At 41.3% G+C, this 22,275-nt stretch overlaps 1 protein-coding gene and 1 long non-coding RNA gene across 7 annotated transcripts in view; one reads left to right on the top strand and one right to left on the bottom strand.

Annotated features, from left to right (window-relative positions):
• Positions 1-401: 401 nt before the first annotated feature.
• Positions 402-7,129, bottom strand: LOC113985681. The gene is made up of 2 exons (XR_003539914.2): positions 2,905-7,129; positions 402-665 (listed from the first exon to the last, which is right to left on the bottom strand). It is a non-coding gene; the product is annotated as an uncharacterized LOC113985681 (long non-coding RNA).
• The window catches only part of PPP2R5E (protein phosphatase 2 regulatory subunit B'epsilon), an 80,195-nt gene continuing 61,072 nt past the window's right edge, over positions 3,153-22,275 (top strand). The window contains exons 1-3 of one of the 6 annotated variants that reach the window (XM_027716654.2): positions 3,153-3,277; positions 4,935-5,032; positions 11,325-11,488. In XM_027716654.2, coding sequence (XP_027572455.1) covers positions 4,935-5,032; positions 11,325-11,488 — 262 coding nt within the window. In that variant the 5' untranslated portion in view covers positions 3,153-3,277. Of the gene's footprint in view, positions 3,278-4,934; positions 5,033-8,087; positions 8,630-11,324; positions 11,489-22,275 lie in introns of those variants that run through there. The other 5 variants (XM_027716649.2, XM_027716651.2, XM_027716650.2 and 2 more) reach the window with 5 other exon arrangements.

Raw genomic sequence — 22,275 nt, forward strand, 5'->3', positions numbered from 1 at the left:
AATTGTACTCAAGCAGGCATTGAACAGCATTGCCCTGGAGTATCTCACACTCATGCAATGAGATCGTGATAAAATTTCAAGAACTAAACTCTACAAAGATAATGGAACTAAAAAAAAAATCTCAAGAGCCCATCATTAAAAGCCAGTAACTGCAAGAAACTATAATTATTCTAAAACAAACTTGCAGGGAAGAGTTTGTCTGAAGGGCTCTTGTTGGCCATTTGTGTACTAAAAGCTTTCAATATTAGCATTTCACTGTCTAGTGTATTTTTGATGGACTTTAACACGTGAAGTACAGGTGCACACCTATAGAATTGCAGCTAGAGATGAATCTGCTCCGAGGTAGGAGCTCACCTAGAAAGACACATATTAGAACTAAACATGACTCAGAAGCACACAACTCTCTTAAATATTTATTTATTTATTTATATTTGAGCTGAAATGGCTCAAGTGGGAGCCACAATTTCTGTGAATGTACTAAATATAGCTTAAGATGAATTTTCCAGGAGTGTCCTATGGCGCCGCTCGGTGCCTTAGCAAATCGTGGGTTTAACTTCTCCTTGTGCCTTCTTAGAAATGAAAATCTCACTTCTGGTTTTGATCAGCTCTCACTGAAGTCTCGGCTGTTGATTCTTGCTACAAATTCTTCCAGGTCCTACCTGACACTGGATAATGTTGAAAATTCTTTTAAGTGTGGGGGCTGGACAGAATGTCAAAGAAGCCATCCAATAATGATAATATGCCAAGTATTATCATATCACACATTTTATATTGGCTCAAATTATTCTGTATTTACTGAGATATCTTACCCTAAATCTGGTGTCTAGACTTCTCTATAAAACCGATTTTTAAAGTTGATAGTGGTGCATTTTTATTTAGTGGTAAATAAGCTTCTACAGTCATTAATATATTGCATATGTAATGTATGTTGCAATTATGTTAAAGTACAAGGACAATTTAATCTCCTTGATGCCCTTGAGCATCTGGTTTTTAAAACTTTCTTTTACTGAACCTGTTCACACTTTTTGCCTTCATAACAGGATGTGAGAGCTTGTAATATTCCATCTTGCCAGAGGACACAAGATCAAATAATACAAAGCAGTTTTGATAAATAAGTCACTCGTTCACCCATCTCCATTCCATCGAAGATCTTGACAAACCTCTAGCAAATTCAGCATGAAGTTTTTTCTTCTGACCTCAAGATCCCCAGTGTATTAATCCTCTTCTTTTGTGAGAATTGTACCCAGCCATCTTATTTTTTGGCTTTCTCTGTATTTTACAGTCCATACTAAATTACCCAGCATTAAAGATAAGGAAGGATGCACAATGATTTGTACAATGGTATGATGACATTTTCTGTTTTATTTGCTATTCCTATCCTAACCTTGGCATCCTCTTCTCTTTCTGCCATGAGGTGCTGAAGAGGCTTTAATGCCATTCCTTCGCAGAATTTCCTAAAAATCAGTTCTATCAGTGCTCCTTTAAAGTGAGACAACCTCATCTCTTCAACCAAGTTTTTCAACTTCTAGCACTTCCAGCACTTGCACAGAACACCAGTTTTGTTCCTGTTCCAGTCATCTATTTTTGTGTGGTCTGCTTAGTCAGGAGATTATTTAGGTGTTTCTTTGCTATTTTCTGTCTAAATCGAATCAATTTCTGTCTTTTTCTAAGATTTATAGCTTTTGGTTTTCAACTCCAGTTCCTCTCTCATGTGAAGTTCTTTCTTACTAGCCATTTATAGGGCATCTGTAATTCTTTTACAGGGTCATGACAGAACTACAACCTCCTTATTCATGTAATTATCTCAGTGGCAAAATTATCATATTTGTTTAACCCTGATAGTAGATCTGGGAAGGCTTTAGAAAATGCTCTTATAACCTTTCTTTTCCTGTCCTTCCCATTTTGGCAGTATTCATACATATTCATTCATTTGTACTGCAAAATCTGGAACCCATTAAAACTTATATTTTAAACTTGTTTAAGTGCTGTTAGACCCCCTCTGATGTTAAGCATTCCCTACAATGCTGAGCTTAGCTACTGACTACAGAAGACTTTCCCTTGCCATAATTTGAAAACTTTAAAAGTATCCAACAGGTTAAAGTTGTACCATGAGACAGAGATAAAGCAGGTTGAAAAATACAACACGAGTACTTGCTTGTTCTCTTTCATAACAAAGGGAACAAGATATCTCTGTCTCAGCCTACTCCAGCCTCAGGGACTCTGAACTTGGGGAAAATCTCAAGAGTTTTATCAACTGCTATAACCATGAGAGATGCACCAAGCTTGGGAGGGAGCTGGTAGGTGCCTCACTGAAGATGTGGGAAGTGCTACAGTTCACACACTTAAAGCACTGCCGGGCACTTTCAACAGACATAGGTATTTTTTACTCATTAGCTCTTTTCAAGGTGTGATGTTGTAGGTAGGAAGTTGGGCTTCAGTAAAACGTGCTCACATGAAGAGGATGGTTTTATAGCACTGTATATACTGGCTTGTAATGCATTAAATGCAGAGATAACTGAGGAGACTTAGAATCACAGAATCATAGAATGGTTTGGGTTGGAAGGGACTTTAAAGATCATCTCATTCCAACCTGCCATGGGCAGGGACACCTTCCACTAGACCAGGTTGCTCCAAGCCCCATCCAACCTGCCCTGGAACACTTCCAGGGATGGGGCAGCCACAGCTTCTCTGGGCAACCTTTTCCAGGGCCTCACCGTCCTCACAGCAAAGAACTTCCTCCTAATACACAATCTAAACCCTCTTTCAATTTGAAGCCATTCCCCCTTGTCATGTCACTCCATTCTCTTGTAAAAAGTCGCTCCCCATCTTTCTTGCAGACTCCCTTCAGCTGCTGGAAGGAGGCTTGATCACAAAGCAAAGGAACAGAAGCAGAGCTCGTTTCACCTGGGACTCAGAAACACCCCAGTGGCACAGGGGGACCACGTCACACACGTGGCTGTGTTTCCAGGCAGCTTCAGGCACCAGAGGCAGCCCTGCCGGCACTGCCCCAGGAGAGAAGGGGGAGCACTAGAACCTTCTGAGGCAGTTGGGGGGTGACAGCTGGGGAGTGACAGTTGGGGAGGGCAGGGACAGTTGGGGAGGGCAGGGACAGTTGGGGAGGGCAGGGACAGTTGGGGAGGGCAGGGACAGTTGGGGAGGGCAGGTTGGCCGAGGAGGGCACTGCAAAGCCCAAGGAAGGCGGAGGTAAACAGGCAGCAAAGGAAATCGAACAGAAAATTCAGAAAACTTGGCTTAAAGGAGTGCCTGGGGCCTGAAGGCAAGTTAAGACACTGGGGGAGGGGAGCAAAGTAGGAACAAAACCGTGAATTGGGAATCAGTGAGAGCAGTGTGGTGCTGGGAGGAGGCAGCTCTCCAGCTGCCAAGGCGAGCAAGCTCCTACTTATCTTGCCATGTTGACTAGAGAAACAGACTTCAAATGACGCAGTGTCTATAAACAGAGAGGAAGAATTAGTTCCCATTCTGGTAGTTGTGTCTATGACCCTAAAACGCTTACCCCCCCCCCCAACCAGGAATTCAATTCCTGAGGGCACTGACAGTGTTATCACAGAGCTGATAGGAGGCAAGGAGGAACGAGCACTTGGTTATTACGGCAGAAACTTGGTACAGCGATTACAAATGTCGCCCAAAAGCCGGACATGCCACTCCTCCCCAAAACGTAGAACGTATGAATCAGGAGTCAAGTGCAGGGTAAACAGACTGAGAAGAAACGCTTTCTTGTTACGTGTGAATTTCATTCAAAAGTAAACAAAAAAAAATCACAGATTGTGCCGTTTCAATCACGCTGATGGAGCAGGACAGTTACTTTGATGTGGTGTTCCACTGTGTTCATTTTTGTTAAAAGATGTATCAGAAAAGCCTTGTTCACATGCTGATTTGCCTCTTCAAACAGCTCTGCTGCTTCCTCCATAACGCTTTCTCTTTCTGGTCTTTTTCTTGCCGGTCTGAATAATTAGTTCTCTGGGGAGAGCAAGTCTTTTCTTGCTTACTAGTATTGGAACAGGGAATATCTGAACTAATCCCATGGTACCCCCGATAATGCTCCTTTTGACATATCGGAGATCCTTTATGGAGCATTATGTGACCCCTCCTGTAGACAAATACATGTCAGATGTGCCATGTGAGACATTTACAAACTCCAGCTAGGAGCAGGACTTCCATAGGGGTATCTCCGTAGCAATCCCGTTTGATAAGCTGCTATGTAGAGAGCAGAATGCCAATGTGGATGAGAGCTCCGTACTCCTGCCTGGGTGGCCATAACAGATGGTCTATAGTGGAACTTCAACCACACAAAATAACGTGAAGTGGCACAAATCTGAGTCACTGGTACAAAAAATCTCTGTTTTGGAGGACTCTTGACTGCTGTTCTGACTGGGTGCTAAAAAGCACAGTGCCGAACTGGCAAGGAGCTAGCCCTGAAAATTCCTCTCCTGCCATTTTTTAAAAAGCCCTTTTGTAGGGGAGTAAGGCAATGCCACTTATGAAAAGGATAGGCTTGTCTTGTACCTTTGACAGCAGTGGAGAAACACTGATCAAAAGAACTTATTATTGCTTGTAAATCTCCAGGAAGGGCTGCAGGTACTGACTGTGCCTATATTTTCATATATATGCCCACACACTTGTATGGGAGATGTTGGTCATGTGAACTTTATCTGATGAAAGTCAATTTTTATTCTTGCAAATTGGTGTTTATACAAACACATATATAAACATATACAGATACACATCTATGTAAAACACCTGTAGTACTTAGTTCTTCTCCATCTCTGCTTGGAATTCACTTATCCATTTTTTTTAAAGTAACAATTTTTACAAAATGCAGCCTAAACACAGAATAGGAGAAGGACAAGTGCCCCTTCAAAATACCAGCAGTTTTACATTCATATCTTATATCATGCTCTTAAATCTTCTCACAGATGAGGACTTCACAGATTAAAGGAGGAAAAAGAAAGCGATCTGGAAATAAGTGGGAAGCCTACTCTGCAAAATCTGATGGCCAAGCGAAACAGAAAAGGTAAGATTTCTGTTTATTCACTGATAAAGCCTGTATTTGTCTTGAATTGTTACCATCCAAACATCACCTGATATAAAACACATCATAAAAATGCTTTACACAATCAAAATGGACCAAACATACCACATGATGACCATCTAAGAAATAAACTAGCTGAATGCATTATTTACCAGCTTGTTCAGCTGTACTGAAGAACTAATTCGATAGCTGTTACACAAAGGCAGAATGAGGAGTAAAAACCTCTGTGTGCACAGGACTTGGACAGCAGTGTTGGTTTTTATCCCTTCTATGGCACTTATTTTAATAGATACCTACATCACAGGCTTCAATTTTAGATTTTTAGTGTTTTACAAAGATGGATTTCTTCTCATACTGGGAAGACTGAAGTACAATCATGTAAAATGACTTGCTCAACTGCACCTAAAGTGCCAGTGTAGCCATCAGGCTGTGCTAGAACTTCCCTTCTGCAGAGTATGCTGGCAATAACTTTCTGAGCTGCTCATTGCACTGTTCAGATCAAAGGCAGCACACAGGACAGTGACCAAAACTGAGAATGAAAGTATGTCACTGACAAACACAACTAACAGAATTAAGTATATATAACAGCAAAACATGTTTTGTCCCTCACTGATGGGAAGCTACACTGTTTCTATCATATTTTACCTTTTATTGGTATAACACCACCCTCTCCTTGACCTACATTCTTTGTTATCAATCCTTGCTTACAGTTACATTATTTTAGCTGCTTTAGTTTAAGTGAATTTAAAGTTTAAAATATTTACAAATATGTACAAATCTCTCTTCTAAATTTAGTTACACAACCTTTCTGTAACCGTGGCACAGTTCAATCTAAGTTTTGCTTTTTCAAATACAATTCTTGCGAGAAATGCAGTCAATTTACAAAGGATGACAAATTCTACAGTTTTCTGACTTAACATCATGTGGAATTTTATTTCAAAATGTGTTTTGACTGCTTGATTATCCAGCAATAAAAATGAGGGCATAGCATTAGGGCTGCTGCAGGAAGTAATTTCTCAAGTAGCATTACTGTCTACTTGAGGGAGAAATAACTGGCTTGGTAGGTCAGCAGAAATGGATGCGGGGGTAAGACAGGTCAGCAAGATTGTGGATAGATCAGACTGACTCCAAAGTATTTGTATTGGCACATGTACACAGGAATGTGGTCTGTGAGAAGCAGGACAGCAGATGTTGAGGCCTCAACTGTAGCAGTGTCCAGTCTTGGGTGCTACAGTTCAAAAAAAGATGTGAATGATTTTGAGACAACACAGAGCCAAGAAATAAGCACTTTAAGAGGTTTAAAACTGTGTCACACAATGAATGATTGAAATGAACTGAAAACACTTTGTCTGTGGGTAAAAAAATTTAGGGGAGGCCTAATTCTTAACATATGAAGAGGCATTTTGAGAGATGAGAGGGAAAACTGTTCACATCCATTAGTTATACTTCAGTAGCCTTGAGCTTTTAACTAGTGTTCCAGGTTCCTCAACGTGAACTGGACCAGGGAACTTAGCTGCCTGAAAATTAGCAATTTTGAAAGTAGCTTGACAACAGCTTACATCACTTTAAATCGAGTCTGACACAGTCCCACGCCCTCTGTTATGCCAAAAGCTGAGTCAAGAAGCTGAGTGGGACCACAACTAGGTATCCTTTGCAGGATTAGTAATGTTCAGAGGGTCCTGTACCTGCACTAAAAGGAGGGATGTGACTGATCCACCAAAGCAACCAGCTCTCAAACTACCCTTCTCATTTCCTAAAAAAAAAAAAGACTGTACCTCAGAGGAATTTGGTGATATCAATGCAGGAGGGCTGCTGCTGATATAAGTCAGCTTTTTTTCTTTGCCAGAAATATAGGAGAAACAGTGGAGAGTATTTTCAAACGTAATACCCATATTAACACTATTACAGAATCACAGAATCAATTACACTGGAAAAGAACCTCTGAAATCATCCTCTGAGTCCAATCTATGACCCAACACCACTGTGTTAACACCACCTGAGCGCCAGGTCCAGTCTTTCCTTAAACACCTCCAGGGATGGTGACTCCACCATCACATTGGGCAGCCCATTCCAATGTCTAATCACCCCTTCTGTGAAGAAATGCTTCCTAATGTCCAACCTAAACCTCACCTGGTGCAGCTTAAGACTGTCCTCTTGTCCTGTCACTTGTTACCTGTCAACTCTCACCTGGCTACATCCTCCTTTCAAGGAGATGTAGAGAGCAATAAGGTTCCCCCTGAGCCTCCTTTTCTCCAGGCTTAACAACCCCATCTTAACAACCTCAACCGCTCCTCAAAGACATGTTCTCCAGTCCCTTCACCAGCTCCATTGCCCTATAGCCGTTTGCTGTATTTTGGGGAAAACAAACAAACAAACCAACCAGGACCCAAAACAAAACCCTCAAACACCAAAGCCATCGGGTAGATAAGTTTAAACAAAAATTTATGACATTTAACCAGCCGTTGTGCTGGTCTCTGGTTCCAAGTATATAAAAATACACTTAAGGGGGGGAAAAAAATAAAAAAGGGTGGTGCAGACAGCGATCACACACTGGGCTAAGAAACCCAAGGGTGCAGAGAGGAGAGGGAGGCTGCAGCCGCTGCTTCCCACTGCGGACAAAGAAGGAATTGCGGCCGTGCCCGCAGCGGGTCCCTCCGGCCGGACCCGGCGCGGCCCCTCGCCCGCTGCCCTCCCCGGGAAGGGGCTCTGCGCCCCGCGAGGGGCTCCGACGGGGGGCTTTACCTCAGCCTTAGCGGGGTTTTCCCTCAGCAGCGCCGGGTTTTACCGCTCAGCCGAGGGGGCCCCGCCGCTCCCCCGGGCGAAGGATGCGAGGGACCTGCGGGATGCGGCGGATCCGCGGGGCTGCGGGAGCGGCGGGGCCGCGCCGCTGCCGGGGGAGGGGGCGGCCCTTTCCCGGCGGTCCCGGCGGCCAAGGCGGCTCCGGGCGCCACTGAGGCGGCGCGTCCCGGCGGCGGCTCCGGTGGGCGGTCGGGGGCGGTCCGCGGTCGGGGGGCGGTGGCAGCAGCGCGCTCGGTTGTGAGCGAGCGAGTGTGTGCGAGCGAGTGCCATGGCCGGAGCCCGCTGAGAGCCACAATAGGACCGCGACCCCGACGCCCACCGGGACCCTCCACTCGCTCTTCTTCCCCCGCGCCAGCGCCGCCGGCGGAACCCGCGCTCCCCGCCCTGCCCGGCACTGCCCCCCCCTCTCCGCGCCCGCCGCTCCCCCTCGGCTCGACTCGGCTCGGCTGTGCTCGGCGGCTCCCCCCCCCCACACCACCCCGCCTCGCAGGGCCCTTCTCCGGGAATGTGAAGAGGCAGCGGCACCGCAGGCAGCGGGGAGTGCACGGGACTGAGCGGAGCCGCCCGCGCCTGAACCCGCCGCCGACGCCGCCCTGCGCCGGGGAGGCCCCGCCGCTGCCGAGGCCGAGGCCTACAGGGCTCCTGCGCCGCCGCGGCAGCGACCGAGCCCGGCGAGAACCGCACTCGGGCCGCCGCCGCCGCCGCCAGGCATCGGCCGCGCTCCGCCAAGGCCGCCGCCGCCTCCCTCCGTCTCCGGCTTCTCTACCCAGGAGCGTCAAGGTAACTCCATGGCCGGCCCGGCGGTGCGGGAGGAGGGCTGCGGGAGGACATGTTCCAGCTGCGGAGATCCCGTCTGGAAATGACAGCCGGGAGCGGATAATTGCGCCTCTGCTCCCTTTTCCCCGCCGATATCCGTCGGTATTTTCGCGTCTTCCACCATCCCCCCCTTCCCCGGGGCTGAGGGATCTGATGAGCGTGGCTTCGTATTTACCAAAATACTCGGGGAATAAAGCGGAGGAAGCGGGGAGCGGGTGGCCGGGTTTGCAGCTTTTCCCCCTCGCACACAATAAATAATCTCGGGCTTTATTCCCCCCCTCCTCCCTCCTCCCCCCCCCCCCGACTCTTGGTGGAAACAGAGTATTTCCCTGTGATAGTGTATGCAGGGCAGCGAATGTTCATTTGGGGAGACGAAAAGAAAGATCAGTGTTTACTGTAACGTTGTTAGGCTGGATGGAGTCTTGTTGAATTAGAATTAGATTTTAATAATTTATAAAGCAGGTTAGGGAAACTGTTACTAAATTTACAGCGGGGAAGTGTCAGTAAAGCTCCTTGCTGACACAATGATCCTGCAGTTTAAGTGATCTACTTTAGTCCCTGTCCATTATTATTCTTTCTTTTTTTTTTTTTTTTTAATTTAATTTGGAGGGAGCGTGCAAACATTTCTGCAGGGATGGTTACACTTTAATGATGCACGTGATGAGGAGGGGAAGCTTCCTGATGAGATGAAATAGGGCCAAACCGATTCAGGTTTAGGGAATATATTTTTTGCTGATATTTCCAGAATTTGGTTTATGTAACAGGTAACTTCGTGTTTGTATGTTTTTTGGCGGACTGTTGAAATCTTAGAAGTGGGTTACTAAAGTACAGGCCATTCTATTTCAGTTTATCTGACTTTTTTATTTATTAATCTTGGCTGGGGCCTGAATGCCCTGGTGATGGTGGCATTTTTTTTTTTTCCGCCCAGATGATAAACAAGACCAGTTTAAGGTACGGGTTCATGTTGCTGATAGTATATTATATTTAGAAAGCCTAAGCTGGTAGTGAGAGAATACCTCAGGAGAAATCAAAAAGATGGAATGAGATTTTTTCATTATTGTAATGCCAGCTGCACAGTTCACCTTCTGAGTGCTGCACATGCTTCCTCGAAGAAGCTATGGAGTTTATACTCCCATTTTTGATAGATTTAGTGCACCTATATGTGATTCTGCATTAAACAGTTCTTATCTTTCGGAGCTTGTTTACACTGTTGCAACAAATCATGCTTTCGAAAGCTTTTCTTACAAAAGACAAACCCAAATAATGTCTGTTTCAGGGGATTTAGTAATTTATGAAGCCTATGAGTAATCAAATATTTTAATAAAAATAAGTACTCGAAAGTGTTCTCTGTGTCGTGGAATCAACTTGTTGTAGCAAAGGAGTCACTTTGGTAATTGAAGTCAACAAGACATTGAGGATGAGTAATGCTTTCCAAGGACATGTTCTAAGACCCTGATCCTGCAAATGCTTACGCCGATGCTTAACTTTGCACGAGTGTGTGGCCTGGCTGAAATCAACGGAGCTGCTCTCGCTAATGATCGTGTCATTAATGCAGATGGGGCTGCTGATTTCAGGGGAGCTGCACACGCTGGTGAAGTTAACTGTGCACAGAGCTGCTTGAAACATGTAGGCCTGAATTCCTCCTGTCTCGTTTCTGTTGAGTATTGCTCACGTAGTTCATCAAGATCTGATGAGCCTTTATAACACGCAGGACAAGACTGGTAAATACAATAGGTGAATGCATTAATTCACTGTTAAAATGTTTCCTAGTGGTATGGAATCAGCTACAGGAGTACTACCAAGGCCGGTTTTATAGGAAGATGCAGTGCTTGTTGCTTACACCAGCTGAAGTTGGGAAACAAACAAACTTTTGCTTGCAGAAGCCTTTTTTGGCTCTCTGCCTCTCCCTGCAAACCTTGTCTGGCTTGTGCCCTTAGAACAGTTACAGCTACCACACTGCTGGTCCTACAGAAATGCCAGAACGTGGAATAACTACGTGTAAAGAGACTCACAGGAAAGTAACTGAGTATTTCTAAAATGGAGAATAAAGAAGCACTATGTAGAATTTGTCAGTGCTAGCGAAATTGTGAAGTATAACAGTACTTTCTGCTATACCTTCTTACATTTCTATAAAATCTGGTATTCAGGTATGGTAAGCAAATGGAATTTTTCTGCTGTCCTATTTTTTTTTTTTTTTGGTCATGCATATTGGTGACTTGAATGCCAAAAAAACATTTGTACCTTTTTGTGTATCCATTCTTTAGCATACATGGTCTCTTGCAGAGTGAGTTGAAATTACTTCATCCCAAAGAATACATAGTTTAAAGCAACAATCCTATGTCAGGTCTACAGGTGTATGAATTCTGTTGACATAATGATGTCAGCATTAGGTCTGAATTTTTCCCATTGCAGGATTTTTGGCAAATGGGAGACACAGATAAAAAGGTGAGCAAGAGGAATTATTACATTAACGATTAAGCTCCATTAAGTTTATTCCATACAATGTGTAAATGTATCGGTGGGCTAAATCTCTTAACAGTTTATGTGGGTGAGTTGTCAACAGGAGAGTGCTGCAGAAAGAAGATATTTGGGAAGTTTAGGCTAATCTTTACCCATTTCACTCATTTGGAGTATATTTGTAACCTTTGTTTTCCTTCAGTAGGGATATGTCCTCAGCACCAACTACTCCTCCATCAGTGGATAAAGTAGACGGATTTTCTCGGAAGTCCGTCAGAAAAGCCAGACAGAAGAGGTCACAAAGCTCCTCCCAGTTTAGGTCTCAGGGCAAGCCTATCGAGTTAACTCCCCTGCCTCTGCTAAAAGGTAAGACCACATATGGGTTTTAATAAAAAAAAACAATTTTACCCTACAACCAGCTTCTGAACTCAAAGTATGCTATTGTAAAAAATTACAGGGAAGTTTTGCCAGCACTGAGAAATGTTTCATGCCAGAAATATATGTATTTAAGCTTTACAGAATATTTTATCTGTGAGTTGAGGGGTGGTGATTGTTTGCAATACTTCTGAAAGTTTTAGATGCTGATGTTAACTTGTACCATGCCTTGAATTGTCAAGGCACTCAGACTGTGTGTGAGTGTTTTAGTTTGTGAATCCTCAGCAGTTGACACTAATGAGAGGCGATTTTGGAAAGGGTAAATGGACTTGTGAGCAGAAAGAAACTGGTTTTAAGCATCTTTCCTTGACGTGTGGATCTGTAACCTGTGACAGTGGTGCCAACTGCAGCCCACAGGGGTATTTTGATTGTCCTACAGCAAGTGAGGAGGTGGGACCCCCTCTCATACCAGTTGTGGATGGATAGCTCCCAGCTCCTGGCTTCTGCTGGGTTTTGAAATCAAAAGGTCCCATGAGCTGCAGCCTCTCAAGGGGAAAGATGCTGCCAGTCTGGTCTTAGGCAAGACCCTACTGTTTTGAGATCCTGCATATCCCAGCTGGAGCTGAATTTCTACTGGCAGATTTAACCTCTGATTTGAGAAAGAAAATTATGATCCAGCATACTACTCTTTAAAGAGCGCCAATATCTCTGTGATATCTTGAATGCTTCCCCTAAATTCCAACTATCACCAAATTTCAGTACAAATCCAGGGGCCAAAATCAGAATTAATGTCTCTCTGGTGAGGAAGGGGAAATACCCTTTCAGAAGTCTTCAACATTGAATTCTCAAGCAGTTTATTTAGTTCTGTGGATTTTTTTTTTAATGGCTATTCTTCATTTCTGCTATAAGTAGTGAAAATAAGCGTGGTTGGTGCTGATAATTCTGGAAAATAGCACATTTAATAGGTTTAATATTATGTCTGTGCCTTTTTTTGCTTTGTGGGCACGTATATTTCCCACATTCCCTCATCTACTTGTTTGACAAATTTGTTAATCAGAGTATTTAAATATGTAATAAATGCGTGACTGCACTTAACCCCACTTCTTCAAAAGAAGATAGAAGTTGCAAAATAAAACCAAACCTGAAACCAACACCCACAAAAACACTTATACCTTAATGTGTGTTTTTTAGTTTAATTAAAAGTAGGATTCTGGGATTAGTTCTAGTGGAGTTATCCTTGAAATATTGTGGGCTTCTTCCTGTGGGCTCTCTGTAAGAATATATGAATGGCCATCCTGGGTCAAAGGAAAGGTCCATCCAACCTCCTGCACTGGGCCTGATGGTGACTGGCTTGGATTCAGTATTCCTCAGTTCAGGGTTGGTTGGTGCCAGTGGATTTGATTTAGTAGTCTGCAATGAATATTATTTGTGATTCTTTGGGTGGTCCTGTGCAGGGCCAGGAGTTGGACTTTGAAGATCCTTGTGTGTTCCTTCCAGCTCAGGATATTCTATGATTATAAGAAATTTACTTGTTGTTTTGTGACTGTACAATAAAGAAGCAAGTGCTTCTTCAAAGTAATTTTAAAGCCCAGTGTCACACTTTTCCAGGTAATTTTCAATATGCAGGTTACTTCATACCAGTCACTGCACCTCAGAAGTCGATGGGAGCTTATCCTTTGGCTGAAAGGACGGGATTATTTGAAAACATCAATATCGGTGTTTGTATAAATGAAGAAATTGATGTTATAATTATGTCATTCTATTTTGTTGTCCCATTCAGGGAGCAAACAAGGCATGGGCACAAGCACAGGGAAAAATCAGCATGTGTCTGAGGACCTGGCCCTGCAGAAACACGGGCACATGCAGGTGTTTAATTCGACTACTGCAGCCAGTCCCGTGGATTGAGATATAAAACTATAATAAGATAAAACAAACAGATGGGGAGCAGAGGGTGTTGGTGAGATATTTATGATTAGTGTCATAATGAGTTACAGTGGTCCAGCTTCAAATTAAGAATCTGATCCTGTGAGTTAGTTTTCCCTCTTTGCCTTAATGCGGATTCCCAGAGGCACAGGGATCTACCTGTGCAGATTAATTTGTGGGATTTAGGGTCTAACAGTCTATGAGAAACAACAGCAGTGGTATTGGTCCCTACTGAAGGGACACTGGCAGCTAAAATCATGCTGCTGTTTGGAACTATTCTTGACCTACATTAATATTTGTAACAGTCAAGATTAGTAAACTTGAAATAAGTGAGGGAACTATTTTATCCTGCATTTTTCATACTTTACTTGGCCAATTGCATGGAAGTCCAGATTTATTTTTTTTTTATAACTCTTAGGTTTATACTTGACTTCAAACAAGTGACCAGTCCTATTCTCTCCGGTAACCGTATGATTTCCAGTTTTATCCTTACTGTTCTGTCTTCTAAACCAAAATAGAGATTTCAGCAAAACAGCTGAAAAACAAAACTTAGTTTGGACAACTACAGTTGCTAAGCTTAAGCTTCCTGATTTGGGTAAATTTCGAGTTTAATTAAACCTCTTCAGAAATGTTTCATTACAGGAAATTTTTAGAGGACAGACCTTGAATTCATATTCATCAGATGTATTTCATATTCATGATGGAGAGGTTTTGCTGACAAAAACATATATGCTGTGCACCCTTCTATTTTTTATTTTATGACTCTATTGCATATTGACATTGGCAGGCTGCCTTATCTCAAACAGCACTTCACAGACCTCAATATCTTCTCTGATTACAAGAATCATGTCTGCAGAAAACTGGATAACTGCTTGGTCCATTCTTTGCAAGTTTTTATACTCTGCCTGTCACCATAATGATTTGAGCACCTTCCAGTAGTGTATTAAGTGACGTGACTACACATCTGTCACATCTTATCTGCTCTCATTCCTTTCCCTGGGGACAGAGTCACATATAGTGAAATGGCTTGTTTTGGTAGTGTTTTAATGCAGTCTGTTGCCTTCTGTGAACATACATGCCTGAATTGCAAAAACAGATAAGGCAGTGTTGTTGTTGTTCATTTGGTAATAAAAATGTTTCAGGAAAGAAAAGTAGAAGAGAATGGTATGTTTTGATGCTGTGTGCAAGTCCGAAGGATAAGCTGCTATTTAGGAAATGTAATAAGAACAACTGGAATTTTCAGTATTGCTTATTCCAGGAAAAAAAAATATGGAGAAATAAAGTTGTTACTTTTTTTTTTAAAGTGTGTGTATGGTATCACTTTGTAAATAAACATTTAATGTGTTTAGAAAATAAGATGTGCCTTCTGAGGCTGTGTTGGGCTGAGTTTAGGCTTTCAAAAGCCCCAAGCCAAAAAGCTGCTCTGTCTGCCTGCCATAAGGACTTAACTTTTCTGAAAATTTAATTATATTTTTATTTATTGTGTTGTGACTAGATCTGATTTGGAGTTACCTTTTTTAATACAACTATTGTCCAATATAACACTTTAAACCCAGAGTTTTCTCCTTTGTTTCAAGTGTGAGGGAATGGGATAAGAAGTGCAAATTGAAGTTGTGATACAGTTGCTTTTTGTGTATGTGTACCCTCATGAGTGTTTCTCACATGCATTTTTTGATGTTTGCATGCTTTTCCCTGGTGCATCTTGCAGTGCATTATGGATTTTGGCTTTACTTCTGAAAAGGCTGATGGTTTCATCAAGCCTGGCAGGTGCCTTAGGTCAGTGGCAGGGCAGTCCTTGTGAAGGGCCCTTTTTTGGGATTGAGTACTTCCACCTCTGTGCTTTAGTGAAATCCCTCCCGAGTTTGTAAACCAAGTTTGTTGTGTGCCTGAAATCGGGCTTGTTCTATAGAGGAAGATAGGATTGTGAATGCTTTGGATAGGTGTATTATTTATTGGGTGGGTGTATTATTTATTGGAGGGCTATTTTACTTTCATTTTGTGTAGCTGCTCTTTTTACTTAGAAGTCTCTAGAGGTAGATCAACAGCAGTGCAATGTTAGAAAGCATTTGGCTGGAAAAAAAGTGTATTGTAGTGCTGGACATGTGAAAACAGATCAATCTCAGTATTTACCTCTAAAAGGAGAAGTTAATTTGAGTTTCTGCCCGTGTCTGTTGTGATAGGGGAGCGTGCAGAGGATGAAGACATACATATAGATGATTAAAAACATCATATGCCTTATGAATACACGTTTAGCATCTTGAGAAACTGGACATAAAACTCTCATGTAACTCACAGTATTGTTCCCACCCCCCTCGCCCTCATTACAAATACAGAAGTTGGGTAAAGTAAAACCATCCAAAAGTAAGACTGTTAAATTTTAAGTAATTTGTATCTCATTTTTGTAATTTCAAGGCATGCTTTTTTTCCTCCCTCTCATCCTTCCATGTTTTGCAATGATCCAATATGATTAGGGTAGCTTCATTTCGTGTTCTCTGCAGCTGTTGTATTCTTCCACTGAATACTGCTCAAAGTATGATTTTTATTTTTAGATAATTTTTCTCCTTAAAATAGGTGCTCAGAGCAGTTCTCTGTCAACAATACCAATTGCTTTGCTACCTCAATATTATGAAATTTGTTGAGCTTCTAATACATTTATCAGATAGTTTCCATGGCATTAAAGAATTGGTGTAGTGGCAACAAAAGAGCATTGCATAGTCGAAAAGGGAAAATCTCTTTCCACTTGCTATTTGCTTTTGATCATTATATTATTTCCCTATAGCTGAGATTTTATCATAAGCTTTTCTTATGAATGCTATCTATAGGTCAAACGCTGAAGTTCCTAAATGGTAAAAAAATCCTAACAATTCCAAAAGACTTTTGACTGAGAACTGCAAGATGTGCACCTTCTTGTTCAAATACAAGTTTCTTTTGGATTTTTAAAAGACCCCCTTATCATAAGAAAGTCTGACTTTTTCAGACTTATGGATGCCACCTAAAACTCTTCATGTGGGAAATAGGTATGATTTGAGTTGTAGAAGAAGAGAGACAGAGCTTCTGTTTTCTGTTGACTTTTATGGGGGCTGCCTGCTTGTCTTTTCTGTGCTGCTCTCCATTTGGGAAATTTGAAATGTTTTACAGATACCAGATACACAGATATCATTAAACTGTTAATAATATAACTAAACTAAATACTTCTCCTAATACATAAACAGGAATTTAGGGTGATAGTGGTTATGATTTCTCAAAATAAAATCCAGCTTTATCTACATAACTGGAAATAGATCTCGTGACTCCTAATTCATTGCATGAAAGAAACACTGGAACTTGGTTTGTGCTGCACATAATCAGTAGTGAATCTTGCATCAGTCCTGGAACTACTTCTAGGAATTTTGTGTCTGTTCTGGCCGATACAAATCTGGACATAGTAGGTCATCTCTGTGTAAGATTTGGGGATAGGGCCACAATCCTGAAAGGAAGAAGAACTTAGCCTGTTTAGTATTTTTTTTATGAATATGTACAAGGTTCTTGTCATATGTAATAAATTTCTTCACTTTCTCTTGTGCTCTTGGCAGTGGTTTTTTGAATATACACTTAACTTTCCTTTTAATTTGTTAACATCTGTTGGTTGTAGAATATTTTTTTCCAATAATCTTAAAGGTTTCTGGTTGTTTCTGAAAAGGTATTTGGTTGATGGTGCTTAGAAAGGGCCATGCACTAATTGCATTCTGTCTTTCTGAATTTTTTGTTGCTTGTTACTGTCTCCTTTTGGAATGTAGTTTTGTAGGCCAACATTTGTAGAGAATGGGCAGCTGTAGGAATGCTGACTTGAAATTAAGATCCTAGTAAAAGCAGTAGCCCCTTATCTTAGCAGCGTGTTAGTGAAACTGCAGTTGGGGAGGAATTCTGTCAGCTTACCCCTGATCTTCAGAAGTTTCCAGTCAGTTCCCAGTATTTATTTCTGAGTCTCTCTGGTCTGGCAATTTTCCTCCTATAAGCATGGTGGTGGGATTTTTTTTGTTTGTTTGTTGGGGGAAGGTGGTTTGGTTACCACCTCTTCCTTTTCTGTTTTCTTCTTAATAATTTTTAAAGTGAAGTAACTTGTAATCACTGTGTAAAATGTATTTCTGTACTCCTCACAAGATTGAGCCTAAAATCTTGATAATTTTCTGCAGAACGTGTAGACTTCATCATAGAATCACAGTTACAGAATGGCCTGGGTTGGAAGGGACCTTAAAGATCATCCAGTCCCAACCCCCCTCTGCCATGGGCAGGGACACCTTCCCCTAGACCAGGTTGCTCAAAGCCCCATCCCACCTGGCCATCATCACCAGAAACTTTTGGTTTCAGTCTCTATTTGTGCAGTATGTCTTTATAATATGTGTCCCTGTAATACTCTAATAGTATTACCATTTTCTCTTCTGTGCCCAAGTGTAGCCCTATGGGTCTGTAATAGAACCTCCTGTTTCTGTAATAAGTACCTCCTTTATATTCCTTTCCCAAAGTACCTTCAACAAACACAAGTTCTGGTTCAGCCATGCAATTATTTCTATGTAGTATAATGATTCTTGAAGTATAGTGCTGCCTTTATAATTGACTATGATATGGAGCTTTACTGTTGTGAAAGAGCACATTTTCCATATCTCTGGAATTATGTGTGTATTTATAAAATTGTGTTTGTGTATATTAAATGTGTATAATATCTGTCTGTGTATAAAGATGAGCTGTAGACATTCAATGTCTTACACAAAGTTTAGGCTTTGAGTTTATTTAATTTTCTCTTCTGTTTTTAAAATGGGATATTACTTCTACTCATTGGTAGAGCTTTATAGTAAGGCATCAGTCCTTTTACATTCATCCATTGTAAGCTACTACCTCCCTGAGAAAAGAGCACTTTCATTAATGCTTTCTGGGGAGTGGGAGGAGGACACACAACTATTTTTAGGTTCAGGGTAACTTCCTTTCACCTACAGTTTTTTCATTCAAGCTATTACCGTTTCTTTGGCACAATCAGGCAAAAATCTTCAGCAGTAACAGAGGAGAGGACTTGGGGAGTTCAGTGAGTTTTGGTGGGGTGGGGATTAATGGATTAGGAGTGGGACCATGTAATCCTGGTAACTGTCTAATTCCCAAATATCAGCAAATGGGCGCACACAGACTAGAATCTCCTTTCAGCAGGGTATGCCAGCGTTCATCTTAGTTTAAAACCTCGCTGATTGTGTCAGTCTTGCTTGCAGGTGCAGTGACATGAGGGTGTTTTCTGGTGGCAGAGCTGCTTCGAGAAGTTCCCAAGTGCAGTGGTGCCTCTCATCTGCTGAGACAAGTGTCTGTGGGGCCACAGTGTAACCCAGACTGTTAAAAACATTCTGCCTCCTCCTAATTTTGGTAATGTGCCTGATCCTCTGTCCTCTCAAACAGTTAATTCAGCAGATCTGAAATGGTGGTGGAATATTTATGTAGGGTTGGTGGCTTCTGTGTGTATGGTTTTCTGCTTAAAAAAACCCTCCAAAACTAAACAAACAAAAAAAAGTAAAAAAAATGCAGCTACAGTCTGAGGATCTTTATCAAATGTTTCAAAAGATAAGGCAGCTGTCCAAAGAATCAGTGTAAAATACTTTCGTGCCCTTAGTTGTTGCACTTGATTAAAAAATTTGTGTATTTTGAACAAAGTCTTGAAGTCAGGTTACAGGGGAACCAGTTTTGATCAGGAGTAATAATGATTCACAGTAATAGAAGGTTTTTCCCTGGTAGTTTTTTCTAATTGATGCTGATGTGTGTGTAATTTTGAAAATGTATATATTCTTAGATTCATTCAATATAAGAATGTATTTTTGAATCTCCTGTATCAAGTTTATTTTTCAAGTCACAGTATGTCTATTATTAACTGTTATATTAAGATTTATTGCTTGAAAACAAAGTATGTACTATAAGGATTTTATTTAAAAACACTACCATTTTAAAATACATTTAATAAAAAAAGCTCATTATTTTACATTTATTCCCTTTATTGATTTTTACCACATTTTTTCCTTTGTGGTATATATGACAGATTCTTAACTGTGGTATTTTCCTTGTATGTGAAGTGCATGGTCTTTCCCATGGTCTTTCCCATGGCATCTGCAAGAGTCTGGGGCAAAAAGGAAAACAATGTTGTTGCTGTGCCTGGTTAAATGGGCAGAAGGTGAAAAAGTGCAATGGATCCTTTCTGGGCAGCTTCCTAAAATAAAATCAGAATAGCAGATTGCTGTAAAGTCTGTTGTGCATCATTGGACATATTGCCAGCTCTTCTGTAGCAGGAGCTTCTTGTGTTCCCTGAGCTGAAGAGATTGTTCTAATAACTTGATGTTGGACTTCAGAACTGCCTGAGTTACAAGAGATGTGGAGGCAAACAGTGTGCTGTTCTGATTATACAAGTTGGTACATAATTAGGTTGTGGGTTTTTTTCAAGATTTTTATGAATTGAAAGGGATGTATCTGCTGCAAAACATGAATCACAGACTCAGCCATCCTTACTTGATGGGTATTTCGCAGAAGCTCAAGTAAACCATCAGTGGTATCTCCAGGATGATGAATAAATGCTGGTAACTGTGTGTACCTTCTGGTAAAAGTATCACTTTTAGGACTTGACCCCCAGTTGGAGATACAATTAAATACTCAGATACGGCAATTTTTAGTCAGAAAAATCAGATATCATCATGAAGAATAAGGTTAAGCTGAAATTGTATGTTGTCTGAAGAAGTACTTTACTGTCAGATTTTGATTAAAGCAATGAAATAAATGTAACTGGCATGATTGTCCATTTTATGGCTTTCATCATGAATAGTGGCTGGGCATAAATGTAGTTTGGGTAATGGGGGAGGTGGTTCTTTGCATGTTCTTTCATCATAAACTCAGGAAGATCTGGCATTAGAATTGTTATTTTTAATGAATTTCTAACTCCTTGAGGAGCATAAGAAAAAAGGTTTAGCATCATTAAGAAGTAACTGTAGTTTGTGTTGGATGTGGTCTGTAGTTTTCTGTGGGATTCCTGGAAGATTTTCAGGAAGTTTTAAGGATATGTTGTGTGTGATTTCTTACTTTTTCTCAATAACTATCATACCTACCTAATCTTTTTGTTGTTTGGTATTTCTGTTCTTCCTCACAGTGTCATGAGTTTAATATTACCATGACTTCCTTGGCTTCTTTTTTGTGTGTGCTTGTACCAGACTTGGATTTTCAAGTTTTACAATGTAGGTGGCAGCAAATTTGTTTGTTGCTTTCAGTGTTTTCAATATGTTGTCATATGGATTGTGTTCCAAAGGAAGTCTACCCCAAGTTAAATTTCTCAAATTACAAATTGATATCATGGATAGCCAGAAACTGAGAAAAGGATGATTCCAGATTTTAAAGGAATTAAATATTCTTATTTTTCTTTTATGTTACCCAGTAGGATGTACTGTGAAGGCATAAACTTTCATTAGTTTTCTTGGCAAGCTTTGCTCACATGCTCTGCACTTTCACATTCCAACAGCAGGACATAGATGTTATATGCAGTCTCTGTATAAATAAGAAAGTCTTTACCTTCTGATTTTACATAAGGTTAGCTGTACAAAACTGCTTATAGAGAATATGTTTTCCCATCTGTGTGGAAACAAAGATGCAAAAGGTGGTGATTACAGCTGAGATAGTACTTGAATCGCTGTAGAGAACGAAACTTATTTGTTGAGTAATGTCAGTGTTACCAAGGGAGAGTAAATTTGGCAGCTTGCTCTCGTTGGTGTTTTCAAATAACATTTTTGGGATAGCTTTTGGAAGAAGTTGAGGTGGCACTGTGTTACTGGTCATCTTGGTTCTCCTTCACTTTGCTTTGTTCCACCCAGCCCATACTTCTGCTGCTTTTTTGCTTGTTTCTTATCACTGCCTTCCTTACTCCCACTTCTGCTTCTTCCTGCAACCTCTGACGGATACAATTACCTATTTTTCCACAAGAGGGTGATAAAACTCACGTGTGTATAAACGAGCACTCCAGGTGGGGGGGGATTACAAAGATTATTGACAATGTTAATACAATAAAATTGGCTATATTTATATAGAAAAAAGTAGTCTGCTCACCTTAAGCTCCATCCGTGTGTTACAGTGGTTGTTTGTCTGTGCTTCTGGAGACAAGACTGGACCTGTCAGGATGGAGATCCACCCTGTGAGGAGCATGCCAGCTCCATCCTGCCTGTTGCAGTAATCAGACCTCACTGCAAGGCAGTCTTTCCTATTTGTAATTTATGCAATAATTTTCCTTGTCCTTTCTCCCCATGCACTCTACTGAGTATTTATTGCTTTTTCTCTGCGTCTCCTCCTTGGTAGGAAACAGAACCTCCTTTCCCACCAGTGCTGAGAAACTGCAGTGGTTGAAATTTCTACTCATCTTTAAAAAGTGCAAAAAGGATGAAAAGGCAAGGCAAAGAGACAGAGAAAATAGCTACTGCTGTGATTTGTAAGAGAATCTTAGTGAAAATCTGTGTCTGTTTTTGGCAAACCCCAGACTTTAACAGGTATCTTACTCAGGATTAGAGGGCACTCCAGTGTCTCTTATTAATACTATAAAGGTTGGTGGAAACAAGTGGTTATTTAGTCCTTCTGAGAAGAGTAGCTTCAAAATTGTGTCTTAAGTGATGGAGATTGTGCTAAAGTTCTGGCATCTGGCTCTTGGAAAAGTGGTGTGGTGTGTTGGATGGCAAAATACAGGAGAAGACTCATTAGTTATGTGGGGGAGGGTTGGGATTCAGGGATTTTTAGATGCACTTCGAGGAAAAATTAGCATATCAAGGTGGTTGTTAGCCTGTATTTTGGATGCCATAATCTCAAAAGAAGTGTGTGTTTCTGTG

Source organism: Pipra filicauda, unplaced genomic scaffold (genome assembly GCF_003945595.2).
Source record: "Pipra filicauda isolate LSUMZ 115617 unplaced genomic scaffold, ASM394559v2 scaffold151_size3305965_pilon, whole genome shotgun sequence".
NCBI lineage: Eukaryota > Metazoa > Chordata > Aves > Passeriformes > Pipridae > Pipra > Pipra filicauda.